At 40.7% G+C, this 25,767-nt stretch overlaps 1 protein-coding gene across 2 annotated transcripts in view; it reads left to right on the top strand.

Moving 5' to 3' along the window:
- MTA3 (metastasis associated 1 family member 3) overlaps nt 1-25,767 on the top strand; it is a 178,404-nt gene that overhangs the window by 95,269 nt on the left and 57,368 nt on the right. For both annotated transcript variants that reach the window (XM_034764471.1, XM_034764470.1), the window contains exons 8-9: nt 9,959-10,058; nt 16,970-17,158. In XM_034764471.1, the coding sequence (XP_034620362.1) occupies nt 9,959-10,058; nt 16,970-17,158 (289 nt within the window). The remainder of the gene's footprint in view (nt 1-9,958; nt 10,059-16,969; nt 17,159-25,767) is intronic.

Below are 25,767 nucleotides of genomic sequence, written 5' to 3'. Positions count from 1 at the left end.
GTGGATACTTGGGCTGTCCCCATTACTTTAAAGAAGTACTTTAAAGACCAGGAAGATCGTTTCTGCAGTGCCCCATAACACCTTGCTGTCGCATTAATTCAGTACTGATGAAAAGGAAGAGTGCTACATACTTAATGAGCAACACTGCTTCTACACTCCCTGGGTATTTACTGTAGCCCTAGTATTCAAGCAAAAACATACATTTTCTTCTTGTTTTTACGTATGTGACTCCACGGTTAATGCATATGTAGGCTGGGGTGAATTCCAAAATGAATTTCAGCAGCATTCAACACTGCTACCAATTTTGCATCTTATTTTTTATTTCTCTTGCAGCAAGGTAAAGAGATTTTGAGTCATGTTGGTTGGTGGCATGTGTTATAGAATTAATTTCAAATGTTTATGGTGTTAAATGCACTCTTTGGTCATATTGTAGAAAAGTACAAGCAAACTCATAAAACTGAACATTTATGAATTTTATGTTCACCATGTCAGCATTTTTTAAATGGAAAATATAAAAGTTAAATGACACCACTGAATTGTCAGGAGTCATTAGCTAAGCACCTGGAACTGGAGTTTGTTAAAGTGCTAAACCAGTTTTTGACAGCAGTAGCCTCTTCTGCAAGCACAGAAAGAATATTGTTTTGAAGCTGAAAGATTGATTGGGAGTTGTCTTCCAGTCTAATAATTAAAAATGAGGAGGAAGGCGTTGATCAGTTTTAAAAATCTGAAGGACAACCTAAGTAACTCAGGTGAGTAGGAACTTTAGTTCCAATCACTTTCATATAGGCATATTTGAAAATATTCCCAGGCTGACCTGAAATGCTCCACCAGCACTGTGCTCTTCACAGCACCATTCTCCATCCCCAGTGCTGTGGAAGAAGCATAAGAATAATAGCGCTGAAAGAGGATGCTCTTCAGCGCCGAAGAGGGACAAGCGGGGAATGACCAGCATAGTGAAACCTGTGCGGGAACACTCATCCTCCCCAGAGCCACTGTTGGCTCCGGTGACTCTGCCTAGAGTACCAAGTCCAGTCCGAGACCTGCCTCCAACTCCTGGGAGTGGCCGTGGGACCACATGCCAGCGGACCCCTTCAACCTCGGAGGCTTTCCAGGTAACAAAGGACCTGACATCCCTCTTGATCCTGCCGATCCCTCATGGCCCACTGCCAGCAAGGTGACCAGGGATCGAAGGGAACAAAGGGTGGGGAGCTCCACAGCAGTACCGTCCAGCGGCAAGCCCGCCATGGTCCCGATATAACAATCTCTGGTCTGTCGCTGGTCCCTTGTTCCCCAAGCAAGTTCTGTGCAGCCATGGTCTTCAAGGGAAGAATCCTCTTTGGAGTCCAAAGGAGAATCATTAGCTTCACCTAAGACCTACTGGTACACAGCCTACACACCAGACTTCGGTATCGGCCCCCTGGCCAACACATGGCCACCGGGCCACTGGCCAATGCAGTGATGGTATTGAAACCCATGGGGGTTTGCCCTGGTACTGGGTCTCCCTTCTCACAGCTCATACTTGATGCTGTCTGAGAGGCGAACCACTGTTTTATCCCATCCAGCACCAGACCCTGACTCCAGTACTGACCCTGGTGCCGATGTCTAAGAAATGGCCCCAATGGACATGGTGCAGGTGGAGGAAGAGGAGGCAGCCCTTGTCATCCCTGGATGAGGCAGTCACAGGCCCTAGGGTATGTCTGCACTACGGGATTAATCCGAATGTACAGAATTCGAATTTTGGAAACAGATTGTATAAAGTCGAATGTATGCGGCCACACTAAGCACATTAATTCGGCGGTGTGCGTCCATGTACTGGGGCTAGTGTCGATTTCCGGAGCATTGCACTGTGGGTAGTTATCCCATAGCTATCCCATAGTTCCCGCAGTCTCCCCCCGCCCATTGGAATTCTAGGTTGAGATCCCAGTGCCTGATGGGGCAAAAAACAATGTCGCAGGTGGTTCTGGGCACAGCCTCACCCCTCCCTCCATGAAAGCAACGGCAGAAAACGGTTGCACGCCTTTTTTCCTGGGTGAACACAGCAGACGCCATACCACGGCAAGCCTGGAGCTCGCTCATCTCAAGACAGCAGTCATGAACATTGTAAACACCTCGTGCATTATCGTGCAGTTTATGCTGAACGAGGACCAGAAAAACGAGGCAAGGAGGAGGCGGTGGCGACGGCAGCGTGGTGACGAGAGTGATGAGGACATGGAGACGGACACAGAATTCTCTCAAACCGCGGGTCCCGGCACTTTGGAGATCATGTTATTGATGGGGCAGGTTCTATCCGTGTAACACTGATTCTGGGCCCAGGAAACAAGCACAGACTGGTGGGACCGCATAGTATTGCACGTGTAGGACGATTCCCAGTAGCTGTGAAACTTTTGCATGCGTAAGGGCACTTTCATGGAACTTTGTAACTTGCTTTCCCCTGCCCTGAAGCACCAGAATACCAGGATGAGAGCAGCCCTCACAGTTGAGAAGCGAGTGGTGATAGCCCTGTGGAAGCTTGCAACGCCAGACAGCTACCGGTCAGTCGGGAATCAGTTTGGAGTGGGCAAATCTACTGTGGGGGCTGCTGTCATGCAAGTAGCCAAAGCAATCATTGAGCTGCTGCTACGAAAGGTAGTGACTCTGGGAAATGTGCAGGCCATAGTGGATGGCTTTGCTGCAATGGGATTCCCTAACTGTGGTGGGACGATAGATGGAACCCATATCCCTATCTTGGCACCGGAGCACCAGGGTACCCAGTACATAAACCGCAAGGGGTACTTTTCAATGGTGCTGCAAGCACTGGTGGATCGCAGGGGACGTTTCACCACATCAACGTGGGCTGGCCGGGAAAGGTTCATGACGCTCGCGTCTTCAGGAACACTAATCTGTTTAAACGGCTGCAGCAAGGGATTTACTTCCCGGACCAGAAAATAACCGTTGGGGATGATGAAATGCCTATAGTTATCCTTGGGGACCCAGCCTGCCCCTTAATGCCATGGCTCATGAAGCCCTACACAGGCAGCCTGGACAAGAGTCAGGAGCTGTTCAACTACAGACTGAGCAAGTGCAGAATGGTGGTAGAATGTGCATTTGGCCATTTAAAATTTCGCTGGCGCACTTTACTGACTCACTCAGACCTCAGCCAAACCAATATTCCCATTGTTATTGCTGCTTGCTGTGTACTCCACAATCTCTGTGAGAGTAAGGGGGAGACCTTTATGGCGGGGTGGGAGGCTGAGGCAAATCGTCTGGCTGCTGATTATGCGCAGCCAGACATCAGGGCGATTAGAAGAGCACACCAGGAAGCACAGCGCATCAGAGAAGCTTTGAAAACCAGTTTCATGACTGGCCAGGCTATGGTGTGAAAGTTCTGTTTTTTTTCTCCTTGATGAAAACCCACCCCCTTTATTGACTCATTCTCTGTAGGCAACCCACCCTCCCCCTTCGATCACAGCTTGCTTTCAAAGTAAATAAAGTCACTATCGTTTAAAAATCGTGTATTCTTTATTAATTGATTATAAAAAGAGGGAGAGAACTGACAAGGTAGCCTGGGTGGGGTTTGGGAGGAGGATCGGAGGGAAGGAAAAGGCCACTAAAAAAAGGTTAAAATAATGACAGCCTTTTGCTTGGGCTGTCCACTGGGGTGGAATGGGAGGGTGCACGGAGCCTCCCCCATCTCCCCCCCCCTCACGTTCTTACATGTCTGGGTGAGGAGGCTGTGGAACATGGTGAAAGGGGAGGGGGATTATACAGGGGCTGTAGCGCCAGTCTGTGATCCTGCTGCCATTCCTGAAGCTCCACCAGACGCTGGAGCATGTCTGTTTGCTCACTCAGCAGCCCCAGCGTTGCATCCTGCCTCCTCTGATCTTCCTACCGCTACCTCTCATCTCGAGCGTCTCTCCTCTCCTCACGTTGGTCCCTCCTGTCCTCACATTCACTGGCATCTTTCCTATACTTTGAAACCATGTCCTTCCAGTCATTCAGATGAACTCTTTCATTGCGGGTGGATTCCATGATTTCCACGAACATCTCATCTCGCCTCCTCTTTTTCCGACGCCTTATCTGAGATAGCCTTCGAGATGGAGGAGGGAGGCTTGAAAAATTTGCAGCTGCTGGAGGAAGGTAAAAAAGGAGAGAATTTTTTTAAAAGATACATTTTATAGAACAATGCTTATACTCTTTCACGGTGAACAACACTATTCACATTACATAGCACATGTGATTTCTGTGCAAGGTCGCATTTTGCTTCTTAATATTGAGTGCCTGTGGCTTTGCTGCTAGAGATCACAGACGCAGGTCTGGGCAACAGAATTCGGCTTGCATGTGGCCATGGTAAGCCATTGTCTTTTGGCTTCTGCGTCCTTCTTTCCCACATAGCAAGCAAAGCCCATTGAGTGCTGCGGTTTTCCTGTTAACCTTCAGCAGCAGAAAACAAACTAACCCCCTCCCCCTTCCAATTCTCTGGGATGATCGCTTTATCCCTCCCCCCACCGCGTGGCTGGTATCAGGGAAGATCCCTGCTAGCCACACGTGAAAAGCTCAGCGCCAACCCCCCCGTGCACTTGGCTTACTACAGGGAAGGATTTCTTTTCAGCCACAGGCAAACAGCCCAGTAGGAAGGGCCACCTCTGTCCCCTTAACTAAATTACTGTATTTCAACCAGATTACCATGGGCGATATCACTCTCCTGAGGATTACACAGCGAGATAAAGAACGGATGTTGCTTGAATGCCAACAAACACCGGGACCATACGCTGCCAGGCTTTGTCATGCAATGATACCAGATTACTTGCTACTAGCATGGCGTGGTCAAGTGTGCTACCATGGAGGACGGAATAAGGCTGCACTGCCCAGAAACCTTCTGCAAAGGCTTTTGGAATACCTTCAGGAGAGCTCCATGGAGATGTCCTTGGAGGATTTCCGCTCCATCCCCAGACAGGTTAACAGACTTTTCCAGTAGCTGTACTGGCCGCGAATGCATCCCAAGTCCTCAGGGCAAATTAATCATTAAAAAACGCTTGCTTTTAAACCATGTTTTATATTTTAAAAGGTAAACTCACCTGAGGTTCCTTCCATGGGGTCATGGTCTTGGGTACTGGCTTGGGAGGTACTTCAGTTAGGCTGAGAAAAAGATCCTGGCTGTTGGGGAGAACGGAGTGCTGTGTTCTCTCTGCAAGCTCATCCTCCTCCTCCTCTTCCCCATCCGCAGAATCCTCAGGTGTGGCTGATGAGATTACCCCCGCCTCGGAATCCACGGTTAGAAGTGGGGTAGTAGTGGCGGCCCTCCCCCTAGAATTGCATGCAGCTCAGCGTAGAAGTGGCATGTCTGCGGCTCTGACCCGGAGCAACCGTTTGCCTCCTTTGTTTTCTGATAGGCTTGTCTGAGCTCCTTGACTTTCATGCGGCACTGCTCTGAGTCCCTATTGTGGCCTCTCTCCATCATGCCCTTGGAGATTTTTTCAAAAGTTTTGGCATTTCGTCTTTTTGAACGAAGTTCTGCTAGCACTGAATCCTCTCCCCATATAGCGATCAGATCCAGTGCCTCCCGTATGGTCCATGCTGGTGCTCTTTTTCGATTATAGGCCTGCATGGTTACTGATGAGCTCTCCTGTGCTGTGGTCACCTGTGCTCTCCTGTGCTGGCTTTCAAACCACATCTCATCTGTGCTGGGCAAACAGGAAATGAAATTCAAATGTTTGCGGGGCTTTTCCTGTCTACCTGGCCATTTTGAAGCAGAAGTATACAGATGTTGGAATTCCGGAATTCTACAGGTTTCTTTCACAAGAAAGATTTCCCATGTTATTCTCTGCTTCCACAAAGATAATGGCAATGTTTGGAAGTACATATATATGTAAACAGTTTTTCTCTTCCATGAAGATTAACAAATCTGTGTTAAGGTCAAGGCTCACTGATGAACATTTGAAAGCAACACTGAGATCGGTTTCGTCTCAGGATATCAAACCTAATATTGATGCTCTGGTTGATGCAAAACACTGCCAGCTTAGTGGCCAAAAATGAAACGACTGTCAAAATTAGCACTGACTTTTCACATTACAGTTAAAGAAGTTAATAAAAAAGTTAATAAATTGACTTTTAATAGCATACTATATTTTAATACTATACTACAATATTACTCTTCTTTTTTTTTCTGCCTACCTCCAGGGGCTTCCCACTGCCAAGCCGCCAAACAGCTGTTGGTGGCGCTTAGCACTTTCCAGGAGGGAGGGGGGAGGAGCGGGGAGCCACGCGCTCAGGGGAGGAGGTGGAGAAGAGACGGGGCAGGGGTGGGGCCTCATGGAAGGGGTGGAGTGGGTGCGGGGCCGGGGCAGCGAGAGGGGGGGTGTCAGTGATGTGGCTCTCGGGCCAATGCACTAGTCCTCATGTGGCCCTTGTGGTCTTTTGAGTTTGAGACCCCTGGTATACATACTTGCTGGAAACTAACCCAATAAACATCGTATTGCCTGCACTTCAGACTTCTGGTCTTCTGCTTTCTATCTGTGTGACAAGAACCAGGGGAGAGGGTGAATGGACATGAGCAGGCACCCGAATAAGAAAAAACAGTTACTAGCCTTTTGTAACTATTATTCTTCAAGATTTGTTGCTCAAGATTCCATGACCCACCTAACTTCTGTTGGTGAGAGAGACATGTTTTACAGCTACATTGATCTCTTCCTCAGGTCTGTGAAAGGTACTCGGAGTGTCACAGCTAAATACAAGGTGGAACAGATAGTTTAGTTTAAGTAGTTAGCAGATATTGTAAGGGACCATTCAAGGTGAAGTGATACTCTATACCTGACGTATCAGTTCTCATCCTCAAAGGAAGCCTGCTCAACACTTTCAAAAGATGAGCCTAAGAGCTAGGGATGTAAAATGTTAGCCAGTAAGCATAGTCTTACCAGTGAACCCGCCTTAACCGTTAACCCCCAGGCCAGCCAACCCCAGCAGCCCCGTGCCGGCTGACCAGCCAACCCCAGCAGCCCCGTGCCAGCCGGCCAGCCTGCCAACCCTAGTGGCCCTGCGCTGGCCAGAGCAGCGCCGGCCGGAGCGGCCCCAGCCCCAGCCATGCTGGCCAGCCAGCCCTTTAATTGGCTAACTGTTTAAATGAAATATTTTTAATTGTTTAAATGGTTAACTTTTTAATGGTATTTACATCCCTACTAGGAGCTTAAATTCATAACTTTGATCGACACTAAAAATCATGGTCGTAATAAAAACCCTGGATTTATGGCTTATTACAACAGTCTAACACACTAATCCCCCTTTTTGTCCTATGACTACAGGGGTGTTAACAGGCTACTTCACCTTGAATGGTTTTACAGGGAAAATAATAAACCATAAGGCTTATCTAAATCTTTTTAAAGCCTTATCTCTAGCAACATACCAAACAGCTTGAAAAAAACAAACAAACATTTTTTCAAAGTTAAAATTCATAATGCCTAATAAAAGCTTAATTTTAAACAGGAAATCTTCCCCTAGTATGTTTGATTATACTAATCAATGAAAAACCATTTCAGAGGTCTAGCAGTAACAGTAAAAATGTAATTGATAAATACTCCCACAACAAACTAGCATACCTGATATATTTTGAACATAAATATTTTGCAATTCATAAGTAAGTGATCCACCCAAAACCCAAATTTCTGGCAATAATCTAAATTATCATTTCCTAGCATAGTAAGATGTGGTCGGCAGTCCATAAGGATGGTGCAAAAATAAGTTTACTAACCAGTTGAACACGATTGTTCAGATATGTCTACATCATCATCTTGAAAGGCATTGCTTTCTGAAAAGCGTTTTTCATAATGTTTCATTCTGACAACCAAGTCCTGTATCTCTTTGCTGTACTGTTTACATTTGCCATGTGTTCCTTTTTCATCGAGGGTTATAGGAATATTCCCAAATAGGGTCTTATATACAGCCTGCAGCCATGGTTGCTTGTTTCCAATTGCACACTCTGCTCGTTCTCCTTTATTATTTAATTCCCCACTCCAACCTCCAGGAAAACAAAAGAACTAGAAGTCTTGGACGCTTAGTTGTGTAACCCACATGCTTTTTGCACTACAGTGCTTTATTTGTTTAGAGATAGAGAAGGAGGCAGTTGAGAAATTAATGGATTTCTCTTTGTATTTTTGTCTGTGTACACGTGCAAGGAGAAGATCAGGGTCATTTATTTGAAGTGCCCAGACCCATCCAAAACAAGGGCAGGTAGTTACTGGGAAAATCAATGTTTTTCCATGAGCTGGAGAGTAAAAGTTTCCATAATGGCTGGAGTCATAAATATTCATAATTTGAGAACTGAGCCAATCAGAGCCCAGATAGGGAGAAGCTATGAAATTAGGAGTATGAGATGACCTAGGTGGGCTGAGTTCATGTCCTGATGAGATACATGATGTTGTCTCCTGGATCAGAGACTGGGTCCCAGTACCTGTGATGACATTGCCAATCTCTTGCACTAAGTTGAGCAGCCCCTAAGTCCCCTACATGTTAGATGCTAGATGTTTCCCCCTGATTCTTTCTTTATATAGAGAAGTAGCTTTTAACGCCAAGTTTTTGATAGAGGCTTGTGAATTTAGTACATTTATTTGTTGTTTTAACGGTAAGCTTTCCCATATTTTGCATTAAATTCAGATTTCATTTTAAATAGGTTTATTTTTAAAAAGGAAAACTTCTTATAAATAACAACATTAAAAAATAGAATTTAAACAATTGTTTTTTATCCACCCTGCCCAAAAGACTTGTGTAGAACTTTTTCACACTTACTGAAATGGAAAATCCTGGTATAACCTGAACAGTGGTAGATGTGAGTGTCGAAGTCCATTCGTTACCATCTTCTTTCCTGCCCATGGCCGCTCCAACCCTACTAGGGCATGGAGGGCTGATGATGAGGGCAGAGCTGTTAGCTGAGTGGCAGTAACATGTTAGAAGAAGCCTTCCTTTCTACGCTCTCAGGTGACCCTGTCATGCCCTCCTTTTCACCACATCTTCCTCAAAAACAAGGGGAATTTAGTGCTCAGCACCGTTAATGCAGAATAAGAGCTCATACTCTGTCGGAGCGTCAAATGTATTATACTTAAATCCGTAAAAACAGAAAATACAGAGTTAAAGTACACGCCAGCCCTGGCCTGCAACCTTAACCCTGCCCTCTTTCATTGATGCCCCCATACCCTGTTGTATTGTGATATAACCAGTCCTTGACCCTTGTGCTAAGGATTTCTTCTGGAATATCACATGCACTTACCTTTACCCTGTCGTGCACTGTCAGGCATGCTTAAATTCTGTCCATGTGAACAATGCTGAAAGCTTCCATTAGTCAGGCTAAGAGGGGCATTCAGCTTATTATCTAAAATCTTGGGTGGAAAATATAGATTTTAGGTGGCTGCAAGCTGATGGCCCCTTGTTGCCTATCTAATGGAAGCATTAAGCACATATTACTAAAGTGGATGAAATGTTAATTTCCTTTTGCATCTTACCTGTGAGATGACTGTAAAACCATCTGAGTAGCACTGTGACATTTCATCCTGTGATATTTGCTTACTTGTCTAGCACTGTTTAGAGTTTGATTAAAAAAAAAAAGTAATTAAAAAAATCCAAGCTAACCAGGGCCCGTGAGTTGACAGTAATGAGGAAATCAGCACATTGGAACAGTTGTGGATTTTGTCTGATTGCCCTTAAATAAGATTATCTTTAGTTCTCATACTATTAAAATGGTGAATTGTTTTTGTACTTAGTACACTATTGTTTGAAACAGAAATCTACTTAGAAACTTGTTTGAAACAGAAATCATGACCTTGCTGTCTTTCATTATTAAAGGTCGGAAAAATGTTTAAAATTGTAATCTCAGCGCTACAGAACGTCTTTTATTTTGCAAGTGATTAATTTATGTGCTGATAAATCATCTTTTAATAAAATAATAAATAAATGTGTTAATTTAATTTATCCATCTTTTTTCTTTTTCCTCCCCCAGTGCGGTTGGTACATTTGCTCGAGCTTTGGACTGTAGTAGTTCTGTCAGGCAACCTAGTTTACACATGAGTGCAGCTGCTGCTTCCCGAGACATCACACTGGTAAGAGGTTTGCTAAAAATGCTATAATTGTACTGTTTTGCAGATGGTAGGAATTCAGCAAACCATAGTGCTTCAGGTCTGCTTTCCAGCAGATAAGTGGTCACAAGATATCTGATATAGTAAGGAGTAAATTCATGCAGATACTGTACATAATTAAGACCCTGCTGTTCCTCACACTGAAGTTAGTAGTACAGTGTCAACTGGCTTCATTGGGAGCAGGATCAGACCCTAAAAGTACATTCTTACCACATTTGTTATTTGTAGATTTTGAACTATCCAGTTACTTTTTAAAATCATATCAATGTTTGTGTCTGATAAATATGAATGAGAATCGGTAAAATTCAAGCTGTGTGTTTTTATCACCTTGTACAAACCAAAAAAACAGCTTTAGGCTAATTAGCTCACCAAAACCCTTGTGACATAAAGAGAGATTGCTTTTTTTACCACATTGCCTCTTGCTTTCAGAAAAATAATTGAGGTGAGTGTTTCACTTGATACTATTATTACATTTTTGTTTAAAAAGGTTAAGGTTGAATGTGTGTTTCAATAGAGTTTGTGTAGCCCCTAAAACATTATATTTCCAAAATATCGACTCCCTTAAAAAATAAAAATTATGGCTGTGAACAGCTACGGCATGCTTTAGGCACTCATTATTATCCCATCTCATTTAGAGCCCTACCCAGCATGCTTTTTGCCAGTTCCTACTCCTTCTCTATGACCCTCAGTGCCTTTTGTCCCCAGACTCCATAATCCATCATTCTCTAGCACCATGCCAGTATGCATCCCTTTCCTGCTGTCTCCAGAGCCTCACATGTTTTGAGACAGTGGAACACAGCTCCAAGCTACCTCTCCAGGTGTCCTCATTTCCCCAAATATTATAAGAAGTGGGCATGAAAGTGATGGATCAATTTAAATGCTCTAATTGGGAGAACTTTGGAAAAGGAAATCTATTTAGCTATATGGATGTTTGTTTTTATATATATATAGGTAGGTAGGTAGGTAGGTAGATATACTCATCACATACATGCACACATATTATAAAAGTACCTTTAAATTATTCCTGTTGACTACGGTAAGGAGAGAAGCTTTCAGAGATGATACATTGTGAAGGTGGAGCCATCAGCTGTAAGTCTTGCTGTTCTATACCATTTCCCTTTACATGTTTTTTCTTCCTATTTTGCTAGTAAAGTAAGACTTCTTAACCTGCACAGCACAGAGGTGTGTTGTGAGGATTAATTCGTTGTATAATGCTTTGCAGATGAAAAGCACTGTATATGTACTAAGCCATACTAATAGTGTGTTTGACTATTTTGACAGCCAGTTCTTTTCTATCTTCTAGGCAATCCTGTTCTTTTCTATCTTCTTGTCTAGATAAAAGACAAAACAGCTACTTTTTAAAGGGATGTTTAATAAATTGGCTTTGATAACATGATCATTTCAATGGAGGGGCATTACAAATACATATTTTCATTAATACAACATGGCTCAATTCAACATGTATTGCAAATTTATTGATTTCAGCCATGTTGTATTAATGGAAATATTTTAACGCCACAAAGTTTTTTTTTGTATTTGTTTTTTAGTTCTCATCTCTAATGTTCCCAATGAGTAACTCCCACCAGCATAGATCACCTACTTGCTCAACTGGAATACGTGATTGTTCTTAAAGCACTTTCCCTTGCATTTTCTTTCAGATTTGGTTGTCACTTCATATTTTCTCAATCTCTGTTTGTGATCTGACTGTTTTTCTCATACATTTTCTTATTTCATATTAACTGTGACTTATCGACTTCACCCCATTTCTCTCCTTTGCGCTCCCTGTAGCTCCCTGAAATTCAGTCCTCCCACCTCTTGGGTAGTGAATTGCATTGGCCCAGTGCAGTCATGGAGGTCAAGGGACTGGCTTTGCCCCATGGTATATCATTGTAAAATCCAACAGTATGTTATTAAATATATAGTCTGGTAAATGTGAGAACTTGAACTGCAGAGTGGATAACGTACACTTGAAAACATGCAAAAGAAGACTCACAGTTATGAAATCTGTCAAGTAATAGTAATTTCATTTACACTGTACTAGAAGCTAATTGAACTTTATAAAAATAATACACTACTGATCATATTGTCCTTTCTTGTATACCTTATACTTATGTGGTATTCTAATAGACATCAAAACCAAACACAAACGAAATTTGGAAGCAATTTATTCCACAGGTAAACATTTTACTTAGGAAATTCCACATATTAACAATCCTATAAGAGTCTATATCTTAAATATAATACTCAAAAAACTTACTGTATAGACACAGCTACTACTACAATGCTACATGCTCCTGTATGTGCATACTGCTTGAGGGGATCGGGGACAGTAGCATAAATAACAATATAATGAAAGTGTACTGAGACAGCAATTCTAGTTATTTGGCTAAAATAAGGTAACATTTATATCCCAAAGTCACTAATGGGGGGTTCATTATTGTAAATACTTGATTTAGATCAACTGTATTGGTTGTAATTTGAAAAATGTTTCACCATACTCAGTTCTCAGATATTATGATCAATTAAAAAGGAAATTATCTGAGTCTAGACTACTGTAACATAGTAAAGGAAATTGTAGTGTTCTAAGATATAATTTAATATCTTGAGTAATACTTATGCTGTAAATAACTCTTAAAGATACTGTCTTATCTTTTTTTTTCACACTTTCTGAAGTTACTTCAGTGACATATTCCATTCACTTTACATTATTTACACTATATTTTCCTATGGAATAATTTACTAGTTTGGTGTTTGTACTCATTTTATTAATTTTTTATCTTTAACATTTTATTGGATTGAGAATTTTCTGTAAGTCCCACAGAATGTAGATCTTTCTTACTATACAGTTCAGTGGTTAATGCTGTAAATTGTTCCCTACAATAATTCTGTTTATAGTTTAAAAGTACATATTGCAATCATGCCACTAAATGGATAGATTTAGTGTTCAAGTGGTGGTATGAAAGTTTGTGCCTTAGGAATGATCCATTAACTTCCATTACACATAATATAAGATGTGTCTTATAATAAGACACCAGAGGAGCTACGATATTATTTGTTCGTTTTCACTGTCTGCTCTCTTAGCATTTTTAAATCCTTCTCCTTTTCTCCTTGTCAGTGCACATGCTTTTTTCCCTCCTAAGTTAGGAAAAGACACATTCCTCCTCATAATATCATTTCTGTCACATTCCATTGTTAATTGGTGAACATGTTTTGAGCAGCACTTAAAGTTGATACATTCATTAGCAAAGGTTGTGGTGTATTTCATTATCACTTGGAAGTGATGTGATGTGAGTATATAATCCTTTGTACATTGCACTGAATGTGTTCTTAATAGCAGTTAGTCACTGCACCTCAAGTTTAATTAACGGTGATATAGCAGTGCCTTAAGCTCCCATGTGTTTGCTGTATTCCTAATTGGTTGTGTTGCTAGGCAATGATTTAAAGAAGATTTCTGTAAACAAGAGCAAGGGTTATAACTTTGGGTGGATGGTGAGTGATTGGGCAAGGTGCCGAGGTCCTACCAGATTATGGGCAAGTCAGGATTATCTTCACACTTCCCCATCTAAACGCACAGGGGTTAGTAAAGAGGCAAGATTGGAAACTGCAGATTGATTAGACTCCACTTCTAGAAGACAGGAAATTATACGGTTAACAGCTAGGATGCTGGAAGGGGAGGATGCCTTAGAGCCAGGGGGATTACACACCCTGTCACTGCAGGCTTGAGATGTGTGGCTGAGAGAGAGACCAGTTAATTTTGTTTTTTCGGTTGTAAATATTGCAATCTGAAGAGTAAAAGCCTTGAGGAAGAAGATGGGAAACCCAAAAGGCTTTTTTGTTGTTTTTTTCCCCTGCCTGATAACTCTTGTACAGTGCTTAGCTAGATGGAGATAGGCATTTTAGTGAAACCTAAGCTAGGTAGACAGAATTGCTCTGCTGGCTTCTGATGGTGGAATTATCTCCAAAGCATCTGTGTTACTTTAGTAAATCAGAAGACAAAATATATTCTAAGATGTTTCTTGAAAGTAACAAAGAATAAAGAGAGTTACTGCCCTTGAATTTTACATGTGAAGTGTCTCATTTTGTGAGCTTGGGGGCTGGAGCATATCGGGCCCTAAGACTTTTAAGATACTATTAAATTACAGCTGGAAGATACTATCACCATCTTCCTGGAGAGAGGTGTTCCCCCTCTGCCCCCCAGACCTGAGGTTCCTATCTGGGGGAGGTCCCAAATTCTTCTTTCCATCTGATTGGCCTTCATCTATGGTGAATCCCAGCGTGGGTGTTTCTGCCTCTGGTCCCCAGACTGCTCAGATCCTTGGAGAAAGCAGACGAAAACAGATGTGATCTTTCCCCTCTTTTGGTGGTCTTAGGCCTACTGCAGCCTTTTCAGGCTGCTTCTGCCCTTGCTAACCCCACCCACCTACCATAATATAGGAGTCTACTTGAGTAGGGGGTGGGGCTATAGGAAAAAAAGGAAAGGCATTACTCGTGGAGCTTGCCTCAGCATCCAGTAATTGCTTCAGAGCAGCTGAGTGAAGAATGCAGTTATTTCTTCAGTTGCTTCAAAGTACCTTTGTAACCGATATATAAATACAACAAACAAATCAGTGGTTAGGTAGCTAAATATGACCAAACCTTTTCCTGAAAATTAACATTAAAAGAACAAGATCAAGACTACCATTTGCTCACTCAGTTGTCACTCATCAGTGAGATGGATTCTGATTGAGCAGCTGCTTGGCAGAAGTGCAATCTGTGCTTTCCACGAGTGTTGAAATTTAAATCTGAACAGGTAGATCAGCCTTCCACAGCATTACATATGCTGTTAGTTTCAATCTTTCAGGTTGCTTGTTTTATTCTTTGTCAAGATGAATAAGTAATAAGGCAGTAGTTTAACTCCAAAATTCTTTGCTTTGACTGATCGGATTACTATGTGTCTTAAGATAGCACAATACTAATTTTATCCATTACAGTGACTTCTCAAGGCAATTTGTAGTCAGGGTGAATGTAAGTTCAGCGCTAAATAATAAAGTACGCTGTAGAAGAAAGTGAATCAAAGGAACGCATTGCTTTTTGCAGGTTAAATTAATCAAGCAGTTCCTGCCACCAGTAGTACTTGAAGAGGCCTCTTCCCAAAGCATACTGAAAGTCCGGGAAAGATCTCTACTGTTCATAAGAAGTAGCAAAGTATTTGTGGTATTTATATTGCAGTAGCACTTGGAAGCCTCAGCTGAGAATGGTGTCCCATTGTAGTAAGTGCTGTACAAACATACTTATAGGAGGGTAAACTGAGACACAAAGAGGTCAAATTACTCACACAAGGTCAGATAGCAGGCCAGTGGCACAGCTGGGAATAGAACCTAAGCCGTCTGTGTCCCAGTTCAGTGCCCTACCCACTAGATCACATTGCTGCCTAAAGATGTCATCCTTCAGTTGTAAGCTAAGAATTATACCAGTTCTAATACAGAGTTGTCTAGAAAGAAGCATTTGTGAGGGGAAGATGGTCAGGGCAATTGATAAGCATACATCTCGCTTTCAGCTAAGAACCTTTACAAAAAAATTAAAAATGTTTTGAAAAAATGTGAACAAACTGAATCTTGTTTGATGTAGATAAATAACTGAAAATAGTTTAAATAGTCAATGATCTCTATTGTTTTCAGAATTGTTGCCGATTTAAAATCCAACCAATTCATTCCAGCCTGTTATGGAAACTTCCAAGGAGATAAGCTTTGAGGTTACATAGAAGAAGATGAAAAAGATATTCATTTCAACCTCCCTCCTTCATAGCAGTGAGGTCCAAGCAATGACTTTTGCATTAAAACCTTTGGGTTTTTACAAATTCGTCTGCTTCAAACACTCAAGCTCTCACTGGTGCATTCCCTGAGATGACTACCAGTTTAAGTGCTGAGGTCCATGATGGCTGCAGTGTGGTCCTTAGACGCTACTACAGAACTAATGCTGCTCTGCTGTGTTTATATTTAGCAGTCTTTTCTCTTGAAAGAGGAAATATTCTTCTACACTTTTATTTTAATAAATCTGGCCCCTTCATTCCTTCTTTAGGTTCTGCCTGGCAAGCTTGCCCTAAGAAATAGCAGCTGTGGTTTTCAGAGTGAGTCTTTACTCCTTCAGCACCTGTACAGCTGCCTCCACAGCAATGGGTTTAAGGTCCTGGAGATCATGTGTATATGGGACTCTGAGTCAGAAAGACTATTGATTGCACATGTTCTGTGAAGAGGATCTGTGGCGCATTTGTTATTTCTTTACTCATCTTCCTCATCACTTATTAGTGATGTCATGATACAACAATTTTTTGAGACCATCTGAGTGAAGATTGCAGTTATCTATTCAGTTGCCTCCGTATTCTTCTTTTTACTAACAAAAGCCCTCACAATGTTTAGTGCAACCCTGCATAATTTTTCATTAACAGTGTCAGATACCAGAGACAAAATCTTCTCAGACCCTTCACTATGATGGTGATAATGAAAAAAACTAATGATAATTTCCTCACCTGTCCAAAAAAAAATGAGACTGTTGGGCAAGGAGAAGTTTGCATCTCTGGTTTAGCATTATATATAATCTTCGGTCACTGAAAACAGAAGTGTCAGATCCTCAGTGGAACTGTTGAAGAATGTGTGCTAATTTATAGCCAATTTATTAAATACTGTAGCTTTTAACAAATATTATAGCATTTCCTTGCCCATATCAAGTACAGTGCAGATATTCTTCTGTCAGACAACACTTAACAGGGTAAACGCTAAATTTATTATAAGTTAAGGCATATTTCCCAGCATATAGAATATAATACTTTTATTAGTTGTGATCCTGGTTGACAATTCTTTAATTCACCAATTTAATTATTTTTCTTTCTTTCTTCTTAGTTCCATGCAATGGATACATTACATAAGCACAACTATGATTTGAGCAGTGCCATTAGTGTTCTGGTACCACTTGGAGGACCAGTTCTATGCAGAGATGAAATGGAAGAATGGTCAGCTTCGGAAGCTAGTTTATTTGAAGAGGCTTTGGAAAAATATGGTAAAGACTTCAATGACATACGACAAGACTTTGTAAGTACAGAACTAATGCACTTTTATCTTCCCATGTTTAAATGTGTTTTGGCCGTGAAAGCTGTAATTGTTTTCCATTGATCTGGATGATTAGCTTAAGAAGGAGGTGCTTTTGTACTGCCAAATGGATAAATATATTGTCAGGATAAAAAAATAGTATTTTCTTGTTTAGTGACCTATCTTGGAAAGCTAAATTCTAATGTATTTTGACTGGGATTTTCTCAGGCTCCTGTAAGAAAGTTGGGTGCCCAGATTCCATTGAAATTCAGTGGCAGTCCTAAATCCCCTAAGTGGGTTGAAAATCCCAGTCTTTCCTTCCATGTTTAGAAGTGAGGGAAATCCTTATTCAGCTTTTAAAAATGCTCTATATTAAGATATTATGTTACATTAGGCATTTGGTACTTCTGAAGGGTGAAGGAAACACTCATCACTCCCAACTCTGCTATGTCTGCTTCTGAAGTATTGCAGTTTTGGACAGCAAAGCTTTTCATTTGCTGTGTCCTAATGCAGTGTAATGGGGTGGAGTTGATACCAGTCACTGACTGCCTGAGTGATTGATAATTTGCTTGCAACTCTTTCCTTTTTTGGGCAGGGGGGATAGACCCTCATCTACCACGGGTTAGTCATGTTGGATTGTGGCTGCGAAAAGGTTAAGATACACGCAAAACAAAGGAATTTAGTAGGGCTGTTAACTAATTGCAGTTAACTCATGCGATTAACTAAAAAAAAATTAATCGCAATTAAAAACTTAATTGCAGTTAATCACAGTTTTAATCACACTGTAAAACAATAGAATACCAATTGAATTTTATTAAATATTTTGGATGTTTTTCTACATTTTCATATATATTGTATTCTGTGTTGTAATTCAAATCAAAGAGTATATTATTTTTATTACACATTTTTGCATTGTAAAAATGATAAACAAAAGAAATAATGTTTTTCAGTTCACCTCATACAAGTACTGTAGTGCAATCTCATTGTCATGAAAGTGCAACTTACAAATGTAGGGTTTTTTTTTTTTTTTTGGTTACATAACTGCACTTAAAAACAAAACAAGCTAGCTGGTGGGGGCTTGGAACCAGGGTGAACCGGCAGCCCCCCTATTAGCTCCCCCTGTCAGCTCCCTGCTCTCCTAAGTTCGGTGTGCAGCAGCTGCCCAGCAGGCTATCAGTTGCAGCTCTCCCTCCCTCCACTGCCATGTGCTGCTCCTGCCCTCTGCCTTGGAGCAGCTCCCAGAGATTCCTGCTTGCTGTGCGCGGGGAGGGGAGAAAAAGGGGGGCTAATGTCAGGGTGTCCCCCTGCTCCTGCATCCCACTTACCCCATCTTCCATAGAGCAGGGGGGACACATGACAGAGGGAGCTTCCAGGCAGCAGCAGCTGTGGTCTCATCAAGCTGATCTAATTAACAAGGCAGTGTACTTAAAGTGGAAATGCGCATCTCTCTCTCACACACACACAGTGTGTGTCTCTGTCTGCGATGCTCTCTCCCCTCCCTCCAGTCCTGCTGCCTTGTAGACTGTGACAGTTAACCCTTGAGGGCTCAGCCAATTGCTAGTTCATCATTTACCAGTAAGGCATTCCCTGGAAAATATCCCACCCTCTGACTCCTCCACCTCAACCAAGCTTCACAATCATCATCACTGTGTACCAGTATTAAATTATTTGTTTAAAACTTATACTGTGTGTGTGTGTGTGTGTGTGTGTCTATATATATATATATATATGTCTTCTGTCTGGTGAAAAAAAATTCCCTGGAACCTAACCCCCTTTACATTAATTCTTATGGGGAAATTGGATTCATTTAACATCGTTTCGCTTAAAGTTGCATTTTTCAGGAACATAACTACAGTGTTAAGTGAGGAGTTACTGTATTAGATGAACTGAAAAATACTATTTCTTTTGGTTTTTTTACAATGCAAATACTTGCAATCAAAAATAAATATATAGGTGAGCACTGTACACTTTGTATTCTGTGTTGTAATTGAAATCAATATATTTGAAAATGTAGAAAACATCCAATAATAAATGGTATTCTATTATTGTAAAACAGTATGATTAATCGCGATTAATGTTTTTAATTGCTTGACAGCCCTATAATTTAGTTATAACTGAAGCATATGAATAAGCTGCCTTTGCCCATGCAGGTTTCACTGTCCTTAAGTCTCTGTTATGAGATCTCAGTTCATTCAGTTCTTTGCTCCCTCATCATATTTTTTACCAGCTTGAACCTTTATTAGCAGTCTCTTCAAGGAGACCAAGTATTACGTGTACATGATGTTTGAGTTAGATCTGGGCAATTTTTTTCAAATAGCTTATTAGCCCAAAATGGTTCATGAATTCAGGTTGAATTTGGCAAGTATTTTTGACTGGGAAAAGAGTGGGGGAAAAAATTCCCAAAAAGCTGAAACATTTTTGACTCTTTGTTTTGAAATGACATTTCATTTTGAAATTTAGCTTTCCCTTTAAAAAAAAAAAAAAAAAAAAAAAAAAAAGTGATGGGGAAGGAAGGAAGATAAAAAACACCCAAAAATGAAATGTTTAATTTTGTATCAAATAAAATGTATTTCTCACCCAAACACAACTTTTTTTCTGGTTTGGCCACCAAACCGAAAAATCAGTTATTTATCCAGCTTTGCTTGAAGCCCCTCCAAAACAGGCATGTGGGGTGGTGTGAGGAAGCTTGTACTTCCACTTCCAGTGCAGTACATGGAAAGAAGACTTCAGTGTTGTCAGGTCACTTTCACAGTTCTAAAATAAATATAAGTGACTATTGACAAGAAGAAAAGAATATTGTGTCTCTGAAGAGCTGCCTTTTGAACAGATGTGAATGTGTTGCTACATGATTTTTGATGTTCTCAGGGAAGAAAATGTCCACTGGATTCAGCTCGTACTCCTGCAGAAAATTACATTATATAAGAAGCAGTTCTGTTAATAAGTTAAAATTAATTACATTTAAGAAAATTATTGTGATACTGGCAATGAAAAATACGTGGTTACACTTTGCATTAAGTTTCCATTTCTAAAGAGTTAATAAATGGTTAATAGATGTGTTAATACATGGTTCCTCAGTTGTTATAGAGTTCAGCTCAATAGGCTGCTTATTACAGTCTATAACACCTGCGAATGTGCTTACCAACCATCTGTGACGCTACTACTCATAGCTCAAACATCTATTAACATAGATTCATAGATTCATAGATTCTAGGACTGGAAGGGACCTCGAGAGGTCATCGAGTCCAGTACCCTGCCTGCATGGCAGGACCAAATACTGTCTAGACCATCCCTGATAAATGTCTATCTAACCTACTCTTAAATATCTCCAGAGATGGAGATTCCACAACCTCCCTAGGCAATTTATTCCAGTGTTTAACCACCCTGACAGTTAGGAACTTTTTCCTAATGTCCAACCTAGACCTCCCTTGCTGCAGTTTAAACCCATTGCTTCTGGTTCTATCCTTAGAGGCTAAGGTGAACAAGTTTTCTCCCTCCTCCTTATGACACCCTTTTAGATACCTGAAAACTGCTATCATGTCCCCTCTCAGTCTTCTCTTTTTCAAACTAAACAAACCCAGTTCTTTCAGCCTTCCTTCATAGGTCATGTTCTCAAGACCTTTAATCATTCTTGTTGCTCTTCTCTGGACCCTTTCCAATTTCTCCACATCTTTTTTAAAATGCGGTGCCCAGAACTGGACACAATACTCCAGCTGAGGCCTAACCAGAGCAGAGTAGAGCGGAAGAATGACTTCTCGTGTCTTGCTCACAACACACCTGTTAATACAGGCCAGAATCATGTTTGCTTTTTTTGCAAGAGCATCACACTGTTGACTCATATTTAGCTTGTGGTCCACTATAACCCCTAGATCCCTTTCTGCCGTACTCCTTCCTAGACAGTCTCTTCCCATTCTGTATGTGTGAAACTGATTTTTTCTTCCTAAGTGGAGCACTTTGCATTTGTCTTTGTTAAACTTCATCCTGTTTACCTCAGACCATTTCTCCAATTTGTCCAGATCATTTTGAATTATTACCCTGTCCTCCAAAGCAGTATTAACCCTTTATAAATAGAACCTTAATGTAAACTGTGGCCAAATAAATGTAAACTTTATTGTTAGGGTTTCCTACATTATTCATTTAGTGTTCATTTAGGCTTGGCAGAATTTGATTTTTAATTTTTATTATTTTGACATATAATATCACTATTTATTTGTAAGCATCTTTTTACTTTTATTAATTTATATTTTCACAGTTGCGGGAAATTATGGGTCAGACAATGATTATTCTATGGCAGTAGACATTGAGATTCAGAAAGTTAAAACACAAATTGTCAACATCACATGTCAAAATATACAAAGGATATATCCTGAAATCAAACGCTGATAAGTTCTCAAGAAGCATTTTTCTTACTTTATCTATCTGTAAGTTTTGATTATCATCGATGAAAATAATTTTTAGTCAGTTTGTGTGTACAGTGAAATCAGTTTTTACCATCATTTACCATTAAAATCTAATCCTTCCAAGTCTAATTATATGGCGTTACACTAGTTAAATTCTGTTTTTACCCAAATAATTGACCAGTCCCATTAATGCATTAGAACATTGCAGAAATCACTTCTGATCCATAATGCACAAAATGCTGGAAATTTAAAACAGCCTACTGAAAACTTTTAAAAATGCTTCAGAGGGACCAAAGAATGAAAAAAGGCAAAAGAGACATTGTTCTTGTTTAAATGAGGCTAAATAGAGAATGAAAATCATTGTTGGGCTCAGCTGAAGGCATATTAATACTGACTCAGAGAATAAAACCTGGCAGGAGCACAGATCAGTTATATGTTCTGAAGTTAGAGTGGGATTGCCTCCTACCCTCTGTCACGTTCTCTACTTTTAGAAAAGCAGCCTGTCACCTTAGAGTATCCTTAGAAGAGCACATCTTTCACGTAGCTATTCGTGTAGCATTAGTCAGTTAGATTTATAATGAGAATTATGTTTAACACCTAATATTTCCAGGCTTTCAGTCATTTAAAGGCTTCTGACATTCAGTGGGCTCTGACTTTTGTTTTTATATGAAGATATAGGAACTGATTTCATAAGTTTTTCCAAAGTTATTCATATACACTGTCTTCAGAAGTTAAAAACAAGAAAAATATATAAAAATATTATAAACTGTACTTATTTCCTGGACAGCTTTTGTAGTGTAAATTAATAGGCTTACTAGAAAAATTCCTTAAATACCTATTAACCACAGGAGAGCTAGAGGTAAACAATGAAAACCGTAGACAAAAATGTTTACACTAGTAAGTTTAGAAGTGCTGAATGTTTCCATCAAACCTTGAACCCACTCAGTCTCAAGCTTGATGTGTTCATGAACATCATTCCCTGGTCTCAAAGTTTATGGACTCTGGGTAAGGTTTTTCACATAGCTGCATCCTACAAACCACTACCAGCCACTCCCTGAAAGTGTAGTCAGACTTGCTGTTTTTTTAACAGTATAATCTTAAAAAAGGGAGAGAGATCTTTTTAAAAAACAAACAAAACTCGAGTTAGAAATAAAGACGTCCTCTTCTAAAAGAATCTGTTGCAAGACTTAATCCTTAATGTTAAATAAAGTACACCTCTACCCCGATATAATGCGACCCAATATAACATGAATTCAGATATAACGTGGTAAAGCAGTGCTCTGGGGGGTCGGGGCTGCGCATTCCGGTGGATCAAAGCAAGTTCGATAATGTGGTTTCACCTATAACGCGGTAAGATTTTTTGGCTCCTGAGGACAGCGTTATATCAGGGTAGAGGTTGTAATACTTATCTGATGAACTGTGGCTAGGAATCCCTGTGTGCTTATATATTTTGACTCAAAGGTGATGTAATAAAGGTACATTAATATCAAAGGAAAATCTGGAGCTCTGTTCTAAGAAGTCATCTTAGACATGCTGATCATATGGTATAGGTAATTCTTGATTACCTGGTGTGACAAAAAGTGATTGGTTGTGACACTCAAAAAGCATCATAATTAACGTAGGCCTTGGCTACACTCGGGAATTCACAGCGCTGCCGCGGCACGCGATGTAGTCGTGCCGCCAGCGCTGCGAGAGAGCTCTCATAGCGCTGTATGTACTCCACCTCTCTGAGGGGAGTAGCTTGCAGCGCTGCGAGCGAGTGTGCAGCGCTGCAGGCTCTGATTACACTGGCGCTTTACAGTGCTGCACTCGCTGTGGTCTGGGGGGGGAGGGAAGGGGAGGGCATTTTCACACCCCTGAGCGCGGCAAGTTGCAGCGCTGTACAGCACCAGTGTAGCCAAGGCCGTAATGACCACTTGAGTCATTACATCTTGAAGGTATACTGCTTTCAGAATAGTTCTGGATTTGCATCACTTGGCAGCTGCAATTGCCACTCTTATACTGTGTGGCTCTTTAGAGGCAATGCATTTTGCAACCTTATTTACTGTTCAGTCGTTAGTAATAATTAGCATTGCATAGTGCTTGACATATTCAAAGTGTACAAGAACTAATATTGCACTAAACTTGATGCATCTGAAGAAGTGAGGTTTTTACCCACGAAAGCTTATGCCCAAATAAATCTGTTAGTCTTTAAGGTGCCACCAGACTCCTTGTTGTTTTTGAAGAACTAATATTAGTAAGTAAGTTCATAACGGTAAATTAATTAGAGTAAAGGAATTTGCCTTACCTTTTTAACAGACCATGAAATCTCAATTGTATACTATTTAATTTTTCTTTTCCTGATACTTTTATAGCATTCCAATATAGGCTTTGAATAGTAATTTGTCAGGCTGCTATTTTCTCATCAATTTCTCATCAAGACCTCATTTCTTGATGTTCTCCAGTTTTCCTGAGAACCTTTAACTTATAATGAACATAACTGTACTGGATTGAATGTACATTTGAATTTCTTCACACCTCAAGATAGTACAATGGAAAGAGAACAGAGCCTTGTGTTCCCCAAAAGATGACTATTTCCCTGGTCCGAGAGTTAAGACACTCGTTGTGGTGATTTCCCTAGTGCTGTTATAATTTAAGGGTCTGTTGTCATTTTCACTGTAAACCCTATTTTTTTCCCAGAGATTTATAACTCTTGCTTCTCAAATGTCTTGTTGGGTGAAAGTAAAAGCGGTTTAAAAAAGAATGTAAAGGTTCTAAATCATTAACAGTATGGACCTGTGACTTGAGGTTTAAAAATGCATGTACATTTCCAAGATAAATATTTAAAAATCAAATTTAGCGTTTTCAAGCTTAACAAGGGTTCTATCTTTACCCTGTGGCAGCTGGTGAAATCGCAGATCAACTCTACATGTCCTTGTGTCATTGCTGCCTCACTGCCAATCTACCTCTTACATAAACATCACACATCTGTTTGCAGATGGTAATTTTTCTTTCCTGAGATCAATGCATAATAAAATTTGGTAATGAAAATATACAGTTCTGTAGCTGTTTACAACTTCTGTGGCAGACGCAGCCACTGAAAAATACATTTATCTTGCCTCCCTAATTGTTTTCCATAAGTGGTTACACTCTTCTGGACAAACAGTGAGTCCTCGTCACCTGTCAGTTGGGCATGTGGGTAGCCAATTGGAATACAGGGTTTTCACACTCAGCATGCCAGGCAGGCTTCCTCAGTTGAGAATAAGAGCTGTAAAAAAGGTATGGCTTCCTATGTTATCCTGTGAACCCAGTTGCCCACTGGGGTGCTCTGAATGGCTGTCCATACTGGTGTTGCAACATCATGGAAAACTATTAGTAAGGTTTATGGAAATGTACTTTTTGTTGATGTGGATGCCACCAGTATCAACAAATGGGTGCAACTAGCAGAGACCATACTCAGGGAACGAATAACAGTGAGAAGCGAGGATTGGCTACACTAAAGTAATAGGAAGATAGGGCTGATCAACATTTACTGGAGTGAGTGCATCTCCCCTCTCCCTTTGGGACTACTGTGGTGTAGAACCCCTCTGAGAATCCATCGCCTGATGGCTGCATCATGTAATATGTGTAAATTCTGTCAGTAATGTCTCAAGAAGGTATGGACCCAAGTACTGGATGGTGGCTCAGCAGAGCTGGTCCAATAAGGTCAATCTGTACACCTTCCTGGATTGCTTGGAGTTCTCTCAAAACAGCATTTTTTTAATTTATTTTCTTTTATTTTTTTATTTACTAGAGAAGCTGGAAGAATGTTGAAAAGGGAAACGTGTATTTATACATACACACAAAATATTAATTGCAAAATAATGTATGCTTTGTTTCATTATCTGATATGTATAAAAATATGGCCAACATTGGAAGACTGTTGGTCAAAATGGGCAGTGGAATTAGGAGAGGTAGGAGATGAAAATTTTACCATCTGATGCTTACTGTTGAATTGAAACAGTACTAAGATTTCATTATGTATTATAACCTCTTACTTAACCTCTTATACACAAGTCAGTTTTTAAAGGGAGATTTAATCTTTATGCCAACATTGTAAAATGGCAAAGGGCACTTAAGAAAATAAACCTTGCATTGCTGGGACATCCTCCACCTCCCACCCACCCACAGCCAGCCCAAGGCCTCTTTAACCCCCGAGCACTGGAGTTTTGGGCCTGGAGCCATGGAGGGGCAGGA

The sequence above is a fragment of the Trachemys scripta genome, chromosome 3, assembly GCF_013100865.1.
Source record: "Trachemys scripta elegans isolate TJP31775 chromosome 3, CAS_Tse_1.0, whole genome shotgun sequence".
Taxonomy (NCBI): domain Eukaryota; kingdom Metazoa; phylum Chordata; order Testudines; family Emydidae; genus Trachemys; species Trachemys scripta.
This window is presented reverse-complemented; position numbering and strand designations above follow the sequence as displayed.